The sequence below is a fragment of the Danio aesculapii genome, chromosome 1 (assembly GCF_903798145.1).
Source record: "Danio aesculapii chromosome 1, fDanAes4.1, whole genome shotgun sequence".
NCBI lineage: Eukaryota > Metazoa > Chordata > Actinopteri > Cypriniformes > Danionidae > Danio > Danio aesculapii.
Genome location: NC_079435.1, coordinates 14,976,915 through 15,001,278, shown reverse-complemented (window position 1 = coordinate 15,001,278; position 24,364 = coordinate 14,976,915). Strand labels below are relative to the sequence as shown.

At 35.3% G+C, this 24,364-nt stretch overlaps 1 protein-coding gene across 3 annotated transcripts in view; it reads left to right on the top strand.

Annotated features, from left to right (window-relative positions):
• The window catches only part of arhgef7b (Rho guanine nucleotide exchange factor (GEF) 7b), a 52,938-nt gene extending 31,108 nt beyond the window's left edge, over window positions 1–21,830 (top strand). For 2 of the 3 annotated variants that reach the window (XM_056456657.1, XM_056456658.1), the window contains exons 7-21: window positions 2,222–2,316; window positions 2,399–2,494; window positions 3,007–3,129; window positions 3,730–3,868; window positions 7,426–7,485; window positions 7,571–7,717; window positions 7,815–7,901; window positions 10,139–10,217; window positions 10,307–10,440; window positions 11,554–11,775; window positions 14,147–14,240; window positions 14,610–14,699; window positions 20,312–20,411; window positions 20,512–20,566; window positions 20,658–21,830. In XM_056456657.1, the coding sequence (XP_056312632.1) occupies window positions 2,222–2,316; window positions 2,399–2,494; window positions 3,007–3,129; window positions 3,730–3,868; window positions 7,426–7,485; window positions 7,571–7,717; window positions 7,815–7,901; window positions 10,139–10,217; window positions 10,307–10,440; window positions 11,554–11,775; window positions 14,147–14,240; window positions 14,610–14,699; window positions 20,312–20,411; window positions 20,512–20,566; window positions 20,658–20,780 (1,644 nt within the window). In that variant the 3' untranslated portion in view covers window positions 20,781–21,830. Of the gene's footprint in view, window positions 1–2,221; window positions 2,317–2,398; window positions 2,495–3,006; window positions 3,130–3,729; window positions 3,869–7,425; window positions 7,486–7,570; window positions 7,718–7,814; window positions 7,902–10,138; window positions 10,218–10,306; window positions 10,441–11,553; window positions 11,776–14,146; window positions 14,241–14,609; window positions 14,700–17,749; window positions 17,921–20,311; window positions 20,412–20,511; window positions 20,567–20,657 lie in introns of all 3 variants that reach the window. The other variant, XM_056456659.1, reaches the window with a different exon arrangement.
• The last annotated feature ends 2,534 nt before the right edge of the window (window positions 21,831–24,364 follow it).

The window sequence follows — 24,364 nt, the reverse complement described above, 5'->3', positions numbered from 1 at the left end:
AAGTTACCAAAACGTTTATTATTTATGGGTGTTTTAGAGCTTTTTTTTAAAGGGGAACACCCCCCCCCCCATGTCTCAGCAGGGTGTTTTCACACCTGTAGTTTGAAATAAGTCAGGAAAGTGGGTGAGTCCAGCTTTGTTTAGGTGGGAGTGGGAAGATTAGAGGGAAGATTTTGCATTAAAAGGGGAGTTTCATTAAGTGAACTACAGCTGATTTTCACAGACACAAACACATACGCAGAGATAGACAGTGACTATGTTTACATGGACATCAGTTCAAATTATTTGCTTTAATCTGAATAAGACAATCATATGATTAAGGTGTTTACATGAGTTGCTTTTTAAATGTTCCTTTCATGATCCCGTTTTACATGTTATAGCACATAATTCGACACCACGCTACAGAGTTTCATGTAATTTCGGGTGTTTCATTCTTCTGCAGTTTGGCACTTTCATTCAGGAACATTTCATGCATGCCCCCAATGACAAACGAGATATTGGATGCGAGGAACTGCTGGAGGAGTGTTGTTTTAATGAATTTTTGATACCGAATGCTGTATGGGAGAAAAAAAAACCCCACAGAAACACAGCCGTGTGTGTATATACTATCCTGTCACAAAATACGGCGAAAATCCTACACGACAGTACTAGATTAAGGTGTTTACATGTTTACATTCGGCGAGCAGCATTTACATAGGATCTTTCAGCCCATAATATTGTAGTGATTAACATATTGTGAACTTAGTAACTAAATCATTTTGACTAAGGTATTACTTTAAAAACTGAGAGAGTACTGCTGACGATACAAACTTACTTTGCCATCTGAAGAAACATAAATAAAGACATTGATCGCACACTTACCAAATCTGTAGAGACAGGACAATCAACACCAACTGGAACTGCGTCTTTTTAAAAAGAAGACGAGCGGCTTATCCGGATTTCACCATTTCCAGATGCTAAAAAAAGTTCTCGGGTCAAAAATGTTCCTTACAAGCAAATTTATGTTGCGTGTTAGCAGAACACTGTAATCCACACGTCCAGCTGCGCTCTCATAGCGGGGAAATGGAAACCATACCTTCGCTGCGGCACATTTATTAACGCAACACTGGCGACCCATGTCTCCAAACAATTCTTCTTCTTCCACTTGTTATAATTACGGTTGGCAACACAACGTGGCGTCTCTCTGCCGTTTGAACACTATAACAGGTAAAAACAATCTTCGAAGCTGTATCATACATATTAATGAAGTTGCGCCTCATACACAATAGAGCGCTCTGATTGGTTCGAACAAAGTCTTTCTCATGAATTAATGCTGAAAATTTAAAGACATCAAGTTGTACCCGCTGGTACAGACATCCAGTCTCCACTCTGGATTTGACACAAGGATCTCATGGCCGTGATGTTGCTTCAAAATTTCTTGTCAAACTGGAAGAACGAATTTGCTCAAAATAATGTAAAAAAACAACAATTTTTCACTTTTTAGTGAAATACAAATGTGGGAGACAAATATGACTGTCAACATCTCAAAAATGGGTTTTGGTGTTTTGTGACCCTTTAAAGTCAGTTTAAACTATTCAGGCATAAGAAATTACGTTTCTAACTTTAAGAAAGATAAACTGTATTTATGTGACTATACAGTGTTATTTTACATTTCATGATTAAATTTGTCTCTGAATATTGCTGCACTGTAAAAAAATCCTGCTTGCCTTAAATTTTTAAGTTGAATCAAATCAATCTAATGAGTCCATTAAACTAATATTATGTTAAACAGACTTGAATCAGCTTGCGTATCTTATAAAATTAAGTTAAAACATGATTAACTTTATTTGATAAATTACAATGACCTACAAACATATGCTGTCAGGACTAATGGATCGTATTTTTTTACAGTGTAGGCATCCAGAAATCCATGAAGCACTGTGCTTTTGATTTGTACAGTATCATTGCTCTACTGTATTATCAATGTTTGCGATTAGCTTATATTTTTTTGCAGATGCTCTCCTTTTTAAAACCATCCCAATGTATCTAAAATTATGAATTCTTTCCAAATAGACCAATTTATTTGAATTTATACTCAATATCGTAGAAAAATACTATCGCAATGTGAGTTTTTTTTCCAATATCGTGCAGCCCTATTGAACACTATATACAAAACTCAAAAATGATCAAAGTTATTGTAAATCAGTAACTGTTGCTTATTCTATTTATCAAATACACACAGGTGGTTCAGAATATTCTTCAAACGGAGACGGAATATTGTAAAGAGCTCCAGAACCTCCTCTCCATGTATCTGAGAGCATTACAGCCCACCGACAGGTAAGAAAACAAGCTCACAATTCAGCATACCCAGAGCTGATGCTTGTGCGCTTCTCAGTCCGTCTGTTGTTGTTGTTTTTAGGCTCAGCGTGTCGGATATCAGTCACATCATGGGAAATCTAGAGGAGATCAGCTCTTTTCAACAGACACTGGTACATTCACTCGAGGAAAACGTCAAGTAAGCGTCCTCATCCTGTTCTTGCGTTTAGTCAACAGTGACATCTGCTGGCGGTTACTGATAATGCATTGTGCTGTATGTGAATGACATTTGATCTTTAACCTAGTATTTTTTTCATTATACTACACGGTTTTAAATGCTTTAAAAAATTTTATTTGAATCAAATGCTTTTCGAGTACATCAGTCAAACTGACTTAAAATATTGAGAGATTTGTAAGAGTGGAATCATATATGTTGAGCACTGTACATACACAATACATAGATGTACATGTAAACATCTCTAATATTGCTGTTAGTGTGTTGTACAAATGTATTAATGCTGAATTATACCAACTACAACCTACCTAGCTTTTGAAAATGCTTAAATTTTGTGTTCAAAGTAAATCCATTTTTGCTAATGGATCATAGTTTAACGGAATTTAATTTCTGAAAAGAGTGGAAAATGTGGATATTAATTTTAGCTCCAGTTAACATGTATCATTTGTGAACGAAACTCTGTGTGTTGTGTGCAGAGTTTCAGACAGTCAACAGAGAATAGGAGGCTTCTTTCTGTCCCTCCTTACTCAGATGAGGAGTCTGTATGTGACCTACTGCTCCAACCATCCGTCCGCAGTTAATGTTCTCACACAGCACAGGTGTGTACAACATGAGTAATGTCCACAAGCAACTCTGACACATCATTTACAGTTGAAGTCAGAATTATTAGCCCTCCTGTGAATTTTTGATTCTTTATCAAATATTTCCCAAATGATGTTTAACAGAGCAAGGACATTTTCATAGTATTTCCTATAATATTTTTTTCTTTTGGAGAAAGTCTTATTTATTTAGTTTTTTCATTTTTTAAAACCATTTTAAGGTCAATATTATTAGCCCCCTTAAGCAATATATTTTTTTAGATTGTCCAGAGCAAACCATCATTATACAGTGATTTGCCTAATTACCCTAACTTGCCTGATTAACCTAGTTAAGCCTTTAAATGTCACTTTAACCTGTATAGAAGTGTCTTGAAAAATATTGAGAAATATTATGTACTGTCATCATGGCAAAGACAAAATAAATCAGTTACTAGAAATGAGTAATTAAAACTATTATGTTTAGAAATGTGTTGAAAAAAAATCTTCTCTTCGTTAAACAGAAATTGGGGGGACATATATACAGGAGGGCTTATAATTCAGGAGGGTATATAGAGCTGATTTAAATCATTGCCTGTTAATGTGCATGATTGTATGTTTCAGTGAGGAATTAGGAGAGTTTATGGAAAGTAAAGGAGCAAACACACCTGGAATCCTCACACTCACCACGGGCCTGAGCAAACCCTTCCTGAGGCTGGAGAAATACCCTACACTACTGAAGGAGATGGAGCGCCACATGGAGGTACTGAAGTCTGTTACTGACTGCTTTTATACTGTATGTTGTTGAATGACACTCGTGTAGTCTGACACATTTGTTACCCACGACAAGTCAAGATTTTATCAAGACAAAATCGCATAATCTGGCATAGTGACTTTCATAACTGACAATAAAAATCATGTGATCTGACCGGCTAATTATTTGGCTGTAATTATTTGGTCATGATACAATAAAATGGTACTATTGTAAAATAAGATGTCTCATTTCAGAGGCTGCATCCTCCAAAGGATGCATTCGTAGTACGCTGCGTCATCGCGGCGTGATGAAGTCTGTCTCATTTAAAAAAAAAATCGAAGGCTTCTTTAAACGCAGCCTTCAAATGCGTCCTTCGTTTCCCAGGTAATGAAGGACACAACCGGTGGATCCTTCTCGGCCTCCGATGTCCCAAGATTCATTGTGCGCTGATAATGGCAGGACTTTTTTTTTTTTTTTTTTTACTTATTTTTATTAGAGAATACAACACAGCATGGAGTACAAAAAAGTGTAACAGTTTTTTTGCATGTTAGACCATCAATTTCTAGCTACCAAAATTGCTGTAAATACATGTACATAACAAAAAGCATCCTTAGGACATATAAAAGCGAGGACATATTTTATAAAACAATAATAATTCTAAAAAAATTATAATAATAAAAAAAAATAAAAAGATAAAGTGAAGAAAAAAGTGGCCTTGTTCTCCGATACTTCACTCAGTTCAGTATGGTTCATTATTGAAGAATTAGATGCATGACAGGAGACCATCTCTTAAGGAAAAAAGTTTTTTGAAGTCGCAATGCATATGTCATTTGTTCCATTTGATACAGTTCCCACACTTTTTGAATCCAAGCATTATCTGATGGAGGTTCCGAATTTTGCCATCTGCATGTGATGCACTTCAAAGCTGCAGCAAGTAATGGCAGGACGTTTTTAAAAGAAAACTCTGGTTTATATGTATGAATTAGGTTTATTTTACGTGGATATCTATACACATGTTAAAAATAACAAAAGTATGACATGTTCTACGAAAGAATGATTTTATAGACGGTTTACATGTTTATGTGTACATGTATGGGTCAAAGAAATTATATTTCCAGCTTTTATAAACCTTGTTTTGCCTTTAGATCGCTTACAATAAGTTTTAAAATCACTTTGAAAAAAAAGTAATTACAAATTTTATTACTGCTTAATAACAGCAGCTTTTACGGTTGTTAGGTGATGAGATCTGTCCTCTGTAGGCTAGATCGTCTCATTTCAAAAAGACCGCTTCGGCCTGTGTGGACTTCGAAGGACTCGCCTTTGAAATCTGTATCATTTGGAGGATGCGGCCTCTGAAATGAGACACAGCTTTAGTATTGCAGTTGAAAAGAATGGTTATGTTTTAAAAATATATTTTAAAATGAAATGTATTCCTATGAAGTCAAAGCTGGGTTTTCAGCATCATTAGCTCCATTCTTCAGTACCACATCGAAAAACATTTGTTAGTGTTAGTTACATACAGTCATGCTTTTTATTTGTTTGCTTACTCATTTGTATTGACTGTGATACAATTTTCAGATTTTGGGGGGGGAGTAGAACAAATCTAGAGAACAAATTAAAAACTTAAATCAATTTAAATCTTTGTAAATTCCTTTGCTGTTACTATTGATCACTGGTTCTTGCTGAATGTAGTTTAATGTTTGACCAATTCTCTGAGAACTTCAAAACATCATTTTATTGAAATAAATGTATTTCCATGCAACACTGTAACAATTTCCATGCAATTTTCTGTAACACTTAATTTTAAGGAGTCTTTACTACAGCAAGTGCATGTAACATATGTAACAATTACATTTAATTATGCATCATTACATGCAACTAAACCCTAACACATTCTAACCCTTATTATATAGTAAGTGCATGCAATAATTAATATTACTACTCAGTAAAAAATGTGACAGTTTTTTCTTATAGTTCATTGACACAAGAAAGAAAGTCTGATGCATGTAATTTTCTCCTAACTAGAAATACTCTCCGTGCCTCATATAATACGCCTGCTAAACGCTGACTGAATGCAAATTAAGAAGCTGAAATCAGATTGATGGGCAAAAATCAAGCTGAGCTTAAAAGACAGTGTTTTTACATGAGCACAAGTGCTGTCAGCCTTTTAAGCATCAGTTTAAGAATCGAATAATCAGTGACGGTCTAATCATTTGTATAATAGTCTCTAAATTTTAATTTCTTTTTTCAGATTTTTTTTCTTTGGAGAACAAAGCACGAGCATAATTTAATTTAATTTTTTTTAAATCCTCTCTCTTTAATTAATTGAATGATTAATTTATCAACATTTGACTTTTGATTTTTCATTTAATTTAGAACACACTTTATTTGGATGGTTTGTTTGTTGAATTTAAGTTATATTGCATCTACATGCCAACTAATTCTCATTAGATTATAAGTAGATTGTTAGGTTGGGGTTAGGGTTAGTGTAAGGCCCAATCCCAATTCTAGCCCTTTCCTTTTCCCCTACCCCTCGTTTTGCGCGTTCTCGTCAAGGGGTAGGGGTGTCCAAATTGTCTTTAGCTTGAAGGCCAAGGGCTAAGGGGAACGGGTGAATACCTCTTTGGACAAAGATTTTTCAGGACCACACTCGAAACCAAGGGTTAAGAAAGTTTTCCAGAATACGACAGTATTGCTGAACCCGGAAGTAAGGAGATCCACGAATTAGTATTTTGTTTTATCATTATTACAAATTTTTGCAACAAACAAGCACATGTTTTAATATATTCATAACCACGTTCATATTTTCGACTTTTACCGTCATGCTTAAAAAAAAACCCTGCTAAAATAAAAACCGCTAAATTTTGCCATCTATTATCCACTCCTGTATAGCAGTTCCACAATATTCTGACACTCGAATACCCTGTCAGAAAAGTCTAGTGGCTGGGAATGGGCTTTTTACAGTGTCTGCTATAATGTTTATGCTGTTTTTGTGTGTTTACATAGATGAATATAGCCACTGTGTAAATGCACAGTATTACGATGTTATTGCTACATTAGTTCGTTATGATAACATAATATATTATAATACTAAAATACCTAATATATAATACTAAAAAATATTGCTACTGGAATAACTACAGCAGTCATGATCGTCTGATTTAATATGAAGCAAGAGATCGCGATGACCTAAGATGACGTGTGCATGTGCTGTCCCAATTCTTAGGGGTAAATTTTGAAACCCTTCCCCTTAACCCTCGGTTTTAAGGGCCAAGGGGAAGGTGAAGGGGTTGGGGTACAAAAAAAAATAGAATTGGGCCTAAGTTGACATGTACTTGCAAAGTTTCTTATAGTCAGTTAAATGTCTGTTGAAAGAGCAGTATCAACAGATATTAAGCAGACAGTCTACTAATACTCAAATGGACCATTAAAATAAAGTGTTACCTTTTAATTTTTACATGACCACAAGCGCTGTGTAATCAATGATAATTTGAATGAATGAATAATAATCTCTAAAATAATTAAGTATGCGATGTTAACTCGCATTCTTCGTTTATTTCCCACAGCCACTTCATCCTGATTATCCAGACATTCAGAAGAGCATGTCATTATTTAAAAATCTCTCGGTGAGTATTACCATCATTGGTTCTCTCTAGTTTGTAAAGATGATGTGTGAAATGTTGCAAATGTGTGTTGTTGTTGTGTCTTCAGTCTCAGTGTCAGGAAGTGAGGAAGAGAAAGGAGCTTGAGCTGCAGATCCTGATGGAGTCCATTCGCGGCTGGGAAGGGGAAGGCATTAAGACCTTGGGCTCCGTCCTCTTCATGTCTCAAGTCATCATCCAAAACCACGGCGCCGAGGTGAGTGGCGTCATTTAATAACAAACTCGACTACATACTAAAAAGTGGTGAAGTCGAAATGAAATCTTGCTTGTAAAATGGTCTTCTGCTTTCTCAGGAGAAAAACGAGCGATACCTGCTGCTGTTTCCTCACATTCTGCTCATGCTGTCTGCCAGTCCTCGCATGAGCGGCTTCATCTATCAGGTAAACCACTCTTTCATTTGTAGTGCAGCAAAATAAAAGTATTTATCATATATCAAACTGAAAAGTCATATCTAATGTTTTTTATTGTAAAACAAATGGGTTCCACTTTATATTAAGTGACCTTTACTATGCACTTGCATCAGAAAATATGTGCAATAGACTTACTGTTTTCCTATAGTATTGCACAGCACTTCTGGTGCTCTTGAAGTGGGATACAGGTAAGGTAAGGCACAGTTCTGGGGGGTATGGGTAGGTTAAATGTTGGGTTAAGGTAAGGGATGGGTCAACTGTGTCATTTCTAAATTTAAGTTATTAATTTAAATGTAAGTACACAGGATTAGCTGCTTATTAATAGTTAGTAAGGTTAGTTTCTCGTTGGGATTATGTATTTTGTAGGATTAGGGAAATAAAATAATATCATATGGTCACACTTTATTTTAGGTAACAGTTCCCATTAACAAATCATTCTTTAAGCTTTTTAGTTGAATAAACTACTAATTAGCTGCTTATGAAATGCTAGTAAGGTTTTCGTTGGGTTTAGGTATTGGTTAGGATTATAGATGTAAAATAAGGTCATACTTTATAAGTGCTAATAAACAGTTAATATCTTATTAATAGACAGGTAATAAGCCAGTAGTTAATAGTGTGCATTGTTACTAGTGTTACCAATCATATTTTATAAGTGCTAATAAAGAGTTATTATCCTAATAATCAGCAGGTAATAAGCCAGTAGTTAATAGTGCGAGTTGTTACTTAAACTAAAGGGTTACCTGAAGTTGTTATTATGTAAAATGTTTTTATCTAGATTGATCTTGTCATTAATAGCCACAAGTTGCTAATTGACAATTAATACACAAACAAGCAAACTAAATGTAGTACAGCAGCGGTCTCGTACCATTTTTTCTGATCTTTGAAGCCAGGAATTATATTTCTGTCAATTCTTCAAATGTTATTCTTATTATTTATTGATTTGTTTTGGTACGTTTTTGTGGTGTAATAAAATGATAAAAATAATCATTCTGTTTTATGTAATCAGTGTTCATGATATTAAGATATTTTTATTAATTGCAGAAATCAGTTCATGTTAACCATTATGATTCTGCTATTTAAATTTATATTTATAAATCTGTTTATATAGATGCTGCTTGCACATACTGTACATTTTGAATGTTTAACAGTATTATTATTGTGTTTGACATTAAAACAGTTAGGATGTTGACTATTATTAGGCCTGTCACGATATCTGTTTTTTGACGTATAATATATTACAACAAAATATATTGCAATAAACAATATAATTGTCTTTTTAAGACCATTTTATGCTACTCAATATGTAACATCGTATAGAACACGTCATATTTTATTCTTAAGATTATTTTATTTAATTATAGTCATTTTTACTATTTAATAATTAGGCATTGGAATCAGAGTGTGAAAACGCATATCGTAAATAAATAAATAATAATAAATGTTAACAAAAAAGTGCAAGGTAAAAAGTTTTAGAGGCTGCGATATCTGCTACCAGATCTGTTTTTAATTGTCATACACCCACATGAAAATATACTATAGTAATTTATAATAAATACTACAGTGTTTTTAACCATAATGACAATGACAGCGCCAGTAGAGAAAGAGAGGTTGTACTATCAGATAAAATGTGCCTAGAATTGGTTTTTATGTATGGGTGATGTATATTACATCACCAAAAATGATTGAGGTCATGTCCATGTGTTGTGCGATATTGATTATTGTGACAGGCCTAACTATTGGTAATATTATTTATAATATTATTATGGCGTGCACGATTTCATTCATTGAACAAATTAAAAACTTGCATATTCAGCAAAATATTAAACTAGTAACACAACAACACTATTATAATTCTTAATTAATAAAAACTTTAAAGTTTAATGATTTTGTATTATTATCTATTAGTAAATATTGAGTTTAATGTTAATTTGAGATGAATCAATTCTGTAGAAGTTTTGTTCAGTTTTGGTCAACCAATAAAAGTTGTATGTTATGTACTTATCATAGCTGTTACTTAAACTGGGTAATAACTAGGTGTTATCCCCAAACCTACACATTGATTCAGTTTAACTCATGTATTTACCAGGTACTTTTTGGGGATAAGTACATGTTAAGTACTGTAAAATTAAAGCAACTAATAAAGGTGTTGCAAAATAGTGTAATTTAAGGAACAAGCAGACAGCTCATTGGTTGATTTATGTACACAGGGGAAGCTTCCTCTGACCGGAATGTCTGTGAATAAAACAGAGGACAGTGACGGCACAAAACATGCTTTCGAAATATCTGGTGAGTTTTCCAGCCAGTTGTTTTTATTTGTTGTGTGCTGTTTTTGCTGGAAATGGATGTGCTGGAGCAGTAATAATGCTTGTGTGCAGGAAATATGATCGAGCGGATCCAGGTGATCTGTAATAATCAGCAAGATCTTCAGGACTGGGTGGATCATCTCCACCGGCAGACCAAACGCATTTCAACCAGCAGCTTGAAACCACAGAGTGTGCCCTGCCATACAGTGAGAAACACTTCTTAAAATTAATAATTATTCATTCATTTTCCTTCAGCTTAGTCCTCTTATTTATTTGGAGTCATCACAGCGGAATGAACTGCCAACTTATTCAGCATATGCTTTACACAGCGGATAACCTTCCAGCTGCAACCCAGTACTGGGAATCACTCATACAATCTCACATGCACACACATACATTATGGCCAATTTAGTTTATTCAAATCCTCTATAGCGCATGTCTTTGGACTGTGGGGGAAATCGGAGCACCCGCACTCCCCAACACGGGGAGAACATACAAACTCCACACAGAAATGCCAATTGACCCAGCTGGAACTCGAACCAGCTACCTTATTGCTGTGAGGCGGCAGTGCTGACCGCTGAGCCACCGTGCCACCCCTTAAATTAATATATTACTGAAGAAAAAGAAAATGTTAAGTGTATTTTATTCCCATTATATATTCATAGCATATTAAGTTCAAGTGCTTAATGTTTTAAGTAACTTTATGAATACAATCTGAAAACGGGTGAATTTGTGCTTCATCATCATATTCTGCATAACCAACAGATTGGTGTAAAATAAGACTTACTCTGACCTGAATTTATTAAAACATACTGGCACGTATACACAATGGTAATTTGAAGTGCTTTAAAAATAAAAAAGTAGATTAAAAGATATAGAATCACACAATAAGAGATATAGAATTGATATTTAAATAACTGCAGTACACAATAAGCATAAAAAGTGGAAACAACAAAGAATTAAAATGATAAATGCATATTTAAAATGTTAAAACGACTTTGAAAGGAATAAAAAAAGAAACATATCCACAAATGGTGCGATCTGTCAGACTAATAGTGTAATCGGTCGGATGTAGCAGATAAAAGAATAAAAGAAGTGATGATACAACATTTTAATATATCTAAAAGTAATCGTAAAGTAAAAAGATTTTAAATGAATTTGGCTAACTTGTGATCCTCATCTTTATCTTCACTTTTAATGTAGCCTTCCTGAATAAAAGTATTAAAAATGTCTTACCAGACACTTTAATGACGTATCTTTGTGTTAAAGTTAAGTTATATTCACCTGGTCTCTAACCTGGCTTTCTCGTCCTCGTTCAGCTGCCCTCTCACCCGCTCACTCCGTCCAGACACTCGGAAAGTCGAGGAGTGAGTGGATCTCCAGTCTACCACACTCTTCCTCACCTCTCTTCACTTGGAACTCCTCAAAGCGGGATGATGTGGGGGCCCCTCGAACCCCCCAAAACCCAGAAGCCCTGGAGTCTCAGCTGTCTGCGACCTGCACCACCTCTCAAACCCTCCGCTGCTTTGTGTTACAAAGAGGTATTCAACTGTGTCCTGTTACCTGTTGATTATATATCGATATATATCACAAAAAATATATAATTTCTGTAAATTCAATTAATTTATCTATTTATATAAAAAAAATAAAAAATAAAAAATTATTTATATATATATATATATATATATATATACATATATACATATATATATATATATATATATATATATATATATATATATATATATATATACATACATACACATACATACCGTTAAGTCAAAATGATTAGCCCTCCAGTGAATTTTTATTCTTTTTCAGATATTTCCTTTAATATTTTTTCTTCTTGAAAAAGTTTTATTTGTTTTATTTCGGCTAGAATAAAAGCAGTTTTTCTTTCTTATTTTTTTTTTACTTAAAAACCATTTTAAGGTCAATATTATTAGCCTCCTTAAGCAAGTTTATTTTCAATAGTCTACCGAACAAACCGTCATTACACAAAAACTTGCCTAAATACCCTAACTTGCCTAATTAACCTAGTTAAGTCTTTAAATGTCACTTTAAACCGGACAAAATCTTTTTTTTTACAATTTAAAGTATATGCTCAGAAATCTACTCATTTATATGTGATTATATATTACTCTATTTCAAACTGCAAATGTTTAATCAAAAATATAGAGCTATTAATATTAATAAAATATTAAACACTTAAAAAAAGCAAACAAATTAATAGTCTAAAATAAAATAACAAAATAAAAACATAAAATGCTAAATATTAACACAACTTTATTGCCACACTCATATGTAATATTTTGCTCATATTAATTATGAAAAAAGTATTAGCATTAACAATGAATATTGTGAAACTTCAAAATAAACGCTAGAGCATAAATTGAAACAATAGATGACTTATTTTGTCCATATGATATATACAGTATCGTTATATTGCACAGCCCTACTGTTAATGAGATTCTTAAAAGGACGGTTCACCCAAAAAAATGTAAATTTGCTGTTCATTTACTCAACAACAGACCATTCAAGATGCAGGTGACCTTCTTTAGTAAAACATTAATGGAAGATTTTTTGCTGAATTGTTAGTCCTTGCTGATGAGTATAATGCAAGTCATTTTCACAGTCAAAAAACGCATACAGGCAGAACAAAATGAATACCTGTATCTCCAAATGGTTCTGAGCATGTTCACAACAGGCTCATTTTGTTGCATAACATTGCAAAGTATGTGTGGGCACAAGCATACTCATGGAATGGCGCTGTTAGCTCATAAGCGTGATTATGCATTACTAACTCAAGCTCTAGACTTGCGAATACACTAAAGTTTTTCGAGAACTACAGATAAATTATGATCTTGATGGCCTGAGAAGTAAATTTAAGTCTGCACGACCCTGAAGTTGCTGAAACGTTTATTTCAGTATTTTGATGTACTTCCAACTGAAACGGAATATTGAGTAGGGGCGGGGCTTTCATTTTGCACATCATTCGCTCATAGCAAACTAACGGTAGGAGGGGCAAGATTAAAAATATTGTGGTTAAACTGACGTCAACAAAGAATGAACGCCATGACAAATGCAGAAGCTAACGGTCAGACTAAAACAAAAAAAAATATTTTCAGTGGTTTAACTTGCACAGATTCATTGTTCAGCAAAGAATAACAATGTGCGCTAGCAAAATAAACATTATAAATTTTTAAAACAGCACATTTTCATTGGGTAAACTGACCTTTTTACATTTTGCTATAATCCTGTTTGTGGATAGTAATTCATATATGTAACTATTCATTGGCTAATTATTATTTAATAAGCAAATATTTTGTCTAATTTTCAGATTTTTTACTGAACAAATTCTAGTATGCACATTATAAAAGTCATGTGAGTTTGTTATAACATCATGTGACGGTAAAAATGTCTGTGATTAGACAAACCAGCAGGCTGAGCGCATTGTAAAACATCTGAAATGTTGTTTTGGTCATTCTAAAATGCCTTAACCGTTTCAGTATTAGTGTTATTTTATTATTAATTACCTCCAGAATTGTTAAGAGTGTCTGTGCTCCACGTCTCACACCTTCTAACACCACAACGCATTCATTGCGTTATAATTTATTAAATAAAGATTCCCGCAGTTTCTCCTACCGCAGTAAATTCTGTTTTTACTTTTAATATTTGGTGGCAGATAATCAGGAAGTGACGATATTGTTCTCTTTGACTCATTGGATGGAAATGCTGCTTTATTCGCACGTCTTTTATGCGATAATCCAATTTTGCGCATACATTTAATTCGCATCTTTGGAGGGAAACAGCTTAATTTGGATTCATCAATGTAACAATTTGCTCATTAGCTAAGTATTAATTAATCTAAGCAAATATTTTGTTTAATTTTCTGATTCAAATTTCTTTCAGGATCTCAGTAAAAGTCCCAAAAATATGAAAAAGCTTCTGCCCAAACGAAAACCTGAGAGGAAACCTTCTGACGAGGAATTTGCTGTGAGAAAAAGTATGACACATTACAAAATGATTGTTTTGTTAAAGCTTTGTTGGTTTTCACATCAGGTTGTCATGCATTTATTATTGTTTGAAGCTTTTTTCCTCTCTCTCTCTCTCTCTTCCTTCATTCTTTTATTTTACACCAACTTCTCTCTTATGTTGTCCCACCATTGTCTATATTTATTTCTTTTTAACTCATTCTTTTGAGCATCTTTGGCTCTCCCTCACATTACTCCTCTTGGTTTGGTCCATCCATTCTTTCCATATGAGTGGTTTATTGTTTATTATTGTTTGTTAGAAAACCTTGTTGGCTCTTTACAATAATGACACGATAAAAACCAATTTTACAATTGTAAGCTCTGCTCTTGTTTCCCATCAGGCACTGCAGCTCTGGAGGAGGATGCTCAGATCCTGAAAGTGATTGAAGCTTACTGTACAAGTGCTAAAACACGCCAAACACTCAACTCAAGTATGTACACATATTTGTATGCTTGAAAAAATCTCACTTTAGTCTGCACAGATTACTTGAAGGGGATTTGTGAATGCTCCAAGTTAGAAGAATGTGTATATATATATGAAGAGTTTAGATGCAAAAGCCACTAAACGCCACTTCAGCCAAAAATGGGATAATGACATTGAGTTAATGCTTTAGGCATGTATTACACCATCAGCAAATAGATTTGCTTCAAATCATATAAATCCCAGCGCCAGCGCATTCAGAAATAACAGTTTGTGGCAAAAGCTGCTAAACGCCACTTGCCTTTGACAGCAAAAGCCGCTATATCCTGAGAACCAATCAGAAGGCGCGAATCAAATCATATGTTTTCAATCTAACGGCGCGCTGATATGCCGGCTTTTATGACGAGACTGTTTTATTACACTTTCGATTTCGATTTTAAAAGATGGAGTTTGATGAACTGGATGAGCCTGTCCGACTGTCAGTGAATGGTAAATTAAAACGTGCCTTACCTAAAAACTCTGTATTATAAGAAAAAGGAAACACAATGTACTGTACAGTCAGAAGTGTAATATGCATTCATAACGTTTGTTTGCGCAGCGATGCTACTTTGAATGAGTCCGATTTACTATACATTAAACAGCAACACGGTTTCACGAAAGACAGAGTTAAGAAGCTGTTCTTTTATCCCACATGGATGCTATGAGAATAAACAAGAGACGAAAAAGAGACCAAGACCTTCAGTATGGTTAGAATGATTGAATGAAAGCTTCTAAAATTGTCTGAGGGACATCCCCTTTTTGCCCAGTAGACCTTGTGATTTATCTGCTAATGTAAGCTATTTTTAAAAGATAAATAAAATGTATAAAACTATACATTTATATTAGCCTACTTCTTATTACCTAAACGTCTGATAAGCCTTTTATATTAATGGATAATGCATAATTATTGATTGTTTTATTGTACTACAATAGATTGTTTTAAACTACAATATTTGAATTTACCAAGCTTAGTTTACAATTAGCTTAGTTTACATTGCTCTACTTGCATTAAATCTAAATCCCAAATATCAGAAATGACAACTGATTGTTAAGATTTAGTTAATGTCAGTTTTAATGTTATTGATTAATGCACTTACTTGACAGATTTAATTCATTCATTTTCCTTATGCTTTTTCCCTGGTTTACAACAGCGGAATGAACCGCCACTTACTTGACAGATGTATTTTTAATTTTAGGTGGTTTGTGTAATGTGTTATGTTCTCTTTAGTAATTTTTATCCTGTCTTTGTCTTGTCCCGATAGGTGGATTTAGAGGGTTTTGCATAAAAAGCAGATGTGGATTTAGCTGGTTTTGATGCAAAAGAAAATCAAATTTGTTAAAAACAAAGAATTGTCTAAAATGACATTTATGAAAAAAGGTATTTTATTTACTACATAATAACCTTTTCATTACATATAAAATAAAACTTCTGAGCCTAATTAAAGGACCATGATAGAAAATGCTCATTTACAAGAAAAGAGGTCTGATGTATTCAGAGGGTTTTGCATCTGAACTCTATATGACTCTATATGACTTATTTATATGACTTATATTGTCAATATAGTCACATTTTAATTGTAGTTTTCTCAAAAACAAAATACTGTTCAAACGTTTGGGGTCAGTAAAACCAGAGTAAAGGTCTTTGCACACTGACGTCCGAAATTTTTATGCGTTTTTTTGGTATTCAAATCCGAAAAATTCGTCACACACCAAAACCTTGCACACTGAGTTCAATGCGTATTAATTAATCCATCCCAAAAAAAAAAAGCAAAACATTTCGGAGTCACTTCAAGCAGCGATACTTTGTTCTTCTCTTTTCCAAAGTACAAACAGAAAGAGGATTATGCTACGTTTTGTTCATCCAATACTGCTTAGAGAGGAAGGAGAGTTCAGCTCATCAAAGAGCTGCGCTGGATTATGCCGAAATGCAAAGTTCGTTTCAGGAAATCAGTGGAATTTTCATACATTGCTTGTGATACTTCACACAATTACGTATGTAAACAAATCCAGAACGTAGACTGGCAGTACCTAGACATTATAATAGATAGCGGCCGCATTGACATCGGAGCAACGGACAGAAGCGGACCGTGAGGCATCTGGCTTTTTATTATAATATCTATGGGCAGTACGTCAAAAGTATGGACACACTCACACGTCCCCCAACAGCAGTAGTGGAGAGGTACGCCAGTCACTGAATTCAGCATAGGGGTTTTCAACTGTCCGCCATGATCTGTCCTATATTATGCACTGTGTTCGTCATTAAGTTATCTGTGGCTCAAGTGATGGCATTCTGCATTTTGCCTTTCGCTTGTATGGTGGCTCTGAACTGTCAAAACATCTCTCAAAGCGCATTTTCAGATGCGAAAAATTAAAAAAAAAAATCGAATCCGGTTGGTTTGTTTTTTATGACAGACGAAAGTTTTGGAGGCAGTGTGTTAATACAATTGACAATGTGAAATCGAATTTATTTTTTAACATGCAAAAATTATGGATGAAAATTTCAGATTCAGTGTGCAATAACCTTAAGGATGCTGAAAATTCAGCTAAAATATTACGATTTTAGAATACTCTATCATAGATTTCTTTAAGATTATATTAATATATATTTAAACAAAAATGACTGTTTCCATTAATATTGCGACATATTTCCAGTCCTACAAAACACCTTCATCTGTCATCTGAAGTCTGTCAGACATTCTCTGTTACGTCTTTAAAATACTGCATCTTTTCTGAATCGTGACATTCGCTGTATAAATGTCTGACTAAACTCTGTTGTTCACTCTTTTAATATCTTCTGCTCTTTTAACATGCACCTTTGTCTCTTTTCCTCTCTCTTCCTTCATTCATTTATTTATTTTTCACCAACTTCTCTCTTACGTTGTCCCACCATTGTTATTCCTTTTGTTTTATTTTTGTTTCATTTTTTGGGCATCTTGGTCTCTCCCTCGCTTTACTCCTTCTGGTTTGGTCCATCCCATCTGTTCTCCCCATATGATTGGTTTGATCCCCATCCTTAATTAGCATGGCAGGGCACTGATTTGATGCATAATCACGTGCTGGCTGATGTTGACCAATCGTGTGTGGATGCTGTGGGTTGCCGTAGCAGCGGATTTCCTTCATCTGACCAATCAGAAGACTCGGACTATGACAGTATATGGATAACTCACACTAACAGAATTGGTTCAGTGTCCCGTAAGAGCTGCTGCTCGTATTTACACATCAAAACTATAATGCTTTTTCTTTTCGTTTAAATAATATGGTACGTATTAGATGAAAGGTAATATCCAAAAGGTTATAAAAGGGACAATTACACTCTCCGGGCACTTTATAAGGTACACCTGTCCAACTCGTTACCGCAAATTTCTAATCAGCCAATCACATGGCAGCAACTCAATGCATTTCGGCATGTAGATATGGTCAAGACGATCAGCTGCAGTTCAAACTGAGCATCTGAATGGGGAAGAAAGGTGATTTAAGTGACTTTGAACTTGGCATGGTTGTTGATGCCAGACGGGCTGGTCTGAGTATTTCAGAAACTGCTGATCTACTGGGATTTTCACGCACAACCATCTCTAGGGTTTACAGAGAATGGTCCAAAAAAGAGAAAATATCCAGCGAGTGGCAGTTCTTTGGGCACAAATGCCTTGTTGATGCCAGAGATCAGAGGCAACAGTGACTCAAAAACCACTCGTTACAACCGAGGTCTGAAGAAGAGCATCTCTGAACACACAACACGTCCAACCTAGAGGCGGATGGGCTACAGCAACAGAGGATCACATCGAGTGCCACTTCTGTCAGCTAAAAGTAGGAAACTGAGGCTACAATTCACACAGGCTTACCAAAATTGGATAAAAGAAGATTGGAAAAACGTTCCTGGTTTGATGAGTCTCGATTTCTGCTGCCTTTTATTAACAACATAAAAGGCATGGATCTATCCTGCCTTGTATTCAATTCAATTCAATTCACCTTTATTTGTATAGCGCTTATACAATGTAGATTGTGTCAAAGCAGCTTCACATAAAAGGTCATAGTAAATTGGAACAGTGTAGTTCAGTTTGTAGTGTTTAAGTTCAGTTCAGTTTAGCTCAGTTCAGTGTGGTTTAATAATCACTACTGAGAGTCCAAATACTGAAGAGCAAATCCAACGATGCGCAGCTCTACAGATCCCGAACCATGCAAGCCAGTGGCGACAGCGGAGAGGGAAAAAAAACTTCACTAATGGCGGAAGTGAAGAAAAAAACCTTGAGAGAAACCAGACTCAGTTGGGCACGACCATTTTAATTTCTCCGCTGGCCAAACGTCTTGTGCAGAGCTGCAGTCTCAGTGACAGAGGCTGGAAGCTGGCCTCAGCGAAGACTCTTCTATCTCGGGAGCGTCACAGGAATCAGTCTCATGTTCTCCACTCCTCCATGACCACCACAGTAGCTGCTCAGGATACGGCCTGGTCCAGGTTCAGGCTGCAGGTGGTGGTGTGATGGTGTAGGAGATATTTTCTTGGCACACATTGGGCACATCAATTGAGCATCTTGTCAACGCCACAGCCTACCCGAGTATTGTTGCTGACCATGTTTATGCCTTTATGACCTCAGTGTACCCATCTTCTGATGGCTACTTCCAGCACGATAACGTGCCATATCATAAAGCGTGAATCATCTCAGACTGGTTTCTTGAGCATGACAATGAGTTCATTGTACTCAGATGGCCTCCACAGTCACCAGATCTCAATCCAATAGAGCATGTTGAGATGTATTGGAACGGGAGAGTCGCATCATGGATGTGCAGCCGACAAATCTGCAGCAACTGCGTGATGCTATCATGTCAATATGGAGCAAAATTTCTGAGGAATTTTCCAGTACCTTGTTGATGCTATGCCATGAAGGATTAAGGCAGTTCTGATGGCAAAAGTGGGTCCAACCTGGCACTATTAAGCTGTACCTAATAAAGTGGCTGGTGAGTGTTTGTCTATATGATTCGGGTTTAGTAGAATTAAAAGACAAAATTCTAGACGATATAGGCATGTTTAAAAGGGGAAAAAGAATTCAAAATGAAAATGAATACCTATGGGAATAATGCCACGACAACTTGAAAATGTATAGTTACGTACTTAAGCCAAATTTTTAATTATTGTTAAAGTTAATTAACAATCGCAGAGTTTAGTCAATTAATGTTTTTACATTAAAAAAAGAGCAAAAAAAGGAGCCATGTTATCAGACATGTTTATATTCATTCTTATATAACACAATACTAATGTTTTAACATCAATTTAAAATAAATTTTTGTTGGAATAATAATCTAGATTTTCAATTACATCAAATTAAATCATTTGCTATTATAACCAATTGTCATTTTCTGAAAGGGAAAAAAAAGCTCTAAATGTCAATTCTTGTTAAGAACTGTTATCAGACCTTTATAAAAACAAATGTTACAGTTTTTATTAGACATAAAGCCTATATTTAATCTAGTGAATCCGAACAACTAATTTATTCAAGTGGTCAAATTTTTTGTTTGCGTTTAGTATCCCAATGATCCCAGTCACTTCTCGCAGTTCGCAAATTAACCTTCCATTGCTAAACTTTGTTTCAGGATCAAGGAAGGAGTCTGGACCACATATGCTTTTTCCTGAGGAGGAGAAAATCATTGTGGAAGAAACAAAGAGCAATGGTCAAACCGTAATCGAAGAAAGGTTTGAGCTTTATACATTTATGTCATCATTTACATTTCACTATGTACGTTCAACATCTGAGCGGTCATTCATGATCATTGTGTTTGGGTGTCCATTACAGGAGTTTGGTGGATACAGTTTATGCCTTGAGGGATGAGGTACAAGAACTTAAGCAGGTTAGTCCATGTGGATTTGTGCTTAATGTGATCGCATGTGAAAATCTGGTGCCGTGACCCGGACTGTTATTTCCTTCTTTCAAATAATCAGGACAACAAGAGGATGAAGCGAACTCTCGAAGAAGAACAAAAGGCAAGGAAAGAGCTGGAGAAGGTTGTCAGGAGAGTGTTAAAGAGTATGAACGACCCATCCTGGGATGAAACCAATTTGTGAGAGATTCAGCAGGAAATAAGAATCGTGTAGAATAAGTCTCCTGACCAAAAATATCTGTAAATATTGTGACAAATCTGGACTTGACTCCCTTAGTCACAGTATTACGCTTTTAAAAATGCAATCCCTTTCAAGCCTTCTTTTTGTTCGCCTGTGCCAAGTATTTAGTTTGGTCAGATATGCTCTAGATAACTGTATTGAACCTGTACATCATCTAGTAGGAATGTACTTTCCCTCTTCACAGGATCAGATGTGGTCTGGCAAAGCTGCCAAAAGAACTTCTTGCAGATTGATCGTTTAGTTCACAGATGTCATTGGTTCCTAGTCCAAATCTAGGAGTCTCAGGGATTCTAGACACACTGTACCTACACAAATAGCCAGGCCTGCATTTCTTTTCCATTCACTTGACAGTACGTTCAATAAGTGATGACATTCAATAGGAGTTTTCCAGTGGAGAACCTTGCAATACAAAACTGGAAGCAATTCTGAGGGCACTAGTCTTATTATTGTTTTAATTGTTTTTATAGAGAGAGGTTTTGGATCACATCTCAATATTGCTTTTACGATATCCTCAGTTTTAATTCTGTCCGGTTGCTTGTTTTGCACCTTGTATCCTTTTTTTTTAACTTTGATCCTGAACACTAATTGTGCATCCACCGATTTTTGTTATGTACAGAAATGATCCTTTATTTTATTTAATGCTCAGAAATGTGCCTTTTTTGGGAAGAAAAAAAAGAGATTTCCAGAATTTTGTCAGCATTTCTAGCTCTGTCAGCATTTCAAAGAAGCTTTGTAAGAAAACTGTATGCAAGATTGATTTTAAATTAACACTGAATCTGTGGTTAGAAACTGACGGATTAAGAGTCTTCTATGTTGTCTGTCTAATTTATGTATTTAAATGAAATATTGTCTACAGCAAAATGACTGTGTATTGTGAAATTTCCAGATAACCTTGACTACTTTCTCTTTCCAAAGCACTCTCTCTCTCTGTCTTACTCTTTATTTCTTGCTGATTGAATTAAATAAATACAAATTCCTACTGTGAGTCTTTAATTGTGGTTCATGTTGGTCTCTTTTCTTTACATTTTTATTTTTTGAAAGAAGTCTCAATTTTAAGGCTGCAATCATTTTTGTTTACAGTAAAGAATTAAAAAAAAAAGTATATATTTAAATATAATCATATATGTATATTCACCCCCCCCCCCCCTTCCCCCAATGGCATGTTATGGAAAAATATATATCCAGCCAATATAACCGTGAACAGGAGTTTTTAGAGCAAAAAGGCTTTTTATGTCAGTAGGAGAACAGTTGACTGGTTGGAGTTGATAGAAAAACAATAGCAACTCAATTAAGCACTCTAAACTCTAAACTGAAGCCTGTAGAAGAGCATATCTAATCAATGATTAGCATTTAATTAGACAATAAAAGCATGTTGTGTAAAATTAAAATGGGCTCAGTACATTTCTCTCTTGATGTCACAGTCACCAGCGATCTAGCCCTTGCAGACCACTGGAGAACTACAAATCTGCCAGTAAAAGAACTACATATCCAGTCATGCACCACTCACGCACCTGGCCTAGATCCCCATGATTGCAAACACAAAGCTGAAGCTGTTCAGGACTAATTACACAGACTGTATATACACCTCAAACTCACACATTGCTGAGTCTTGTTTACTGTACTGTGAGCGTTATGATGCGTTCTCCTATCCTTGCCGTGTTTGAGCCTCGCCTTGTTGGTTTGTTTATGTTGTCTGATGTCTGCCTTTTGACCATCTGCCTGTTTTATGGCTATACTTTTGATTTATAATGTCATAAATGTATAGTAAACCCTACGTTTGGATCCTCACTCACCTGTTGTCAGCGTCCACTTCACATTACAGTCGACTTGGGGTATTTTACACCTAACCTCATTCACTCCAACGGAAATCATATTTACAATGTCTAAATCATGTATTGCTATATGCTCTATTTACGGAAGACCATTTCGAGCAGGTAAAAACATCGGAGTAAATTATCTGAGAAATATCGCTAAGTTACAAAGTATGCTATCTATAGATGCAGAAAACCTAGTTCATGCTTTTATGACTTCTAGGCTGGATTATTGTAATTCTCTGTTCGCTGGCTGCCCAGCATCCTCTAACAAACTTCAGCTAGTACAAAATGCAGCTGCCAGAGTTTTTACCAGATCTAGAAAATATGACCATATCAACCCAATTTTATCCTCCTTACACTGGCTGCCTTACACTGGCTGCCCAAGTTTTGTATTGATTATAAAATGTCACTTCTTACCTTTAAAGGTTTAACTAATCTAGCTCCTGTTTATCTAACCAACTTTCTGTCTCGCTACAATCTAACCCGCTCTTTAAGATCTCAAAACTCATAGCTTCTAGTTCTCCAGCCTCTGGTGCCTAGACTTCAGCTCAACAAGAAGTTTGGCAAGAAGAGAAAGGGTCGTGCCAAATAGAGCCTGGTTTTTCTTGAGGTTTGTTTCCTTCACTTTCATCAGTTGGTGATGTTTTGTTCCTCGCCACTGGTTTGCTTTGTTTGGGACTTGTAGAGCTGCCCATCAATGGATGTCGTCAGTGTTTGGACTTTCAGTAGTGAAATTTAAACCACACTGAACTGAACTTCAACTCTGAAAACTGGACTGATAGTTTCAATTTACTAGAACTTCCTTGCTTCGACACAATCTCCATTGTAAAAGTGCTGGAGAAATGAAGATGAATTGAATTAAATAAAAATGTTGAAATTATGACAAGTCAAACTAGGAAATGGTAATTTTGTGTGAGCAAGCTGACTGATTTCAGCATCTACATCTATTTTGGTTGTCCAGATAGGTGCAAGGAAACATTTTAAATTGTAATAGAGTTAAAATTATGTATAAACAATCCCCCCCAAAAAATCTAAATGAAATAAATGCTATAACATTTAGTGCTAGGGCCTACTCTGTTAATTTTCTCTCCATTTAGAGAGGTGCCACATGTGCTTCGTACGTCTCTGTTAATGTTGCTATTTGAAATTAATTTAACATTTTATTTGATAATTCAATGAATAGTGACTGGTCAAAAGTAGAATAAAACACAACAAACAAAAAACGAAAATGAAACAAATATGGCCGCATGGTGGCTCAGTAGTTAACGCTGTCGCCTCACAGGTCACTCATTTAGTTATCCGAAAAAACGATCATATGTAACCAGCCCCTAAATGCGTCTCGAATGCATTTTGGAGGCTATTTACACCTGTCATTTTCAGGATATGCTAATTTTCGTAAAAGGAGGGTGGCACTTTATAGGGGATTTGATTGGACGAAAAATCTAACTAGAAGCTGAAGCGTCAGGTGACTTCGTTATAACATTGCGGAAGTAAGATGTTGTTAGTTTTGAATGCAGATATCTTCTAAATGGGAGTTCTGTCATTGTATTGAAGCATACTAGCTTACAGATAACCTTTAGGCTAACATATTCCCAGTAAAAAACCCACATCTTGGCACAATTAAACCAAACCTTCCCTCTGGTAATTCCTCGATTGTTTGGTCCCCATTGTCTGTGGTAATCCAGGGCTGAGACGGCAACAGATGCAACAGAG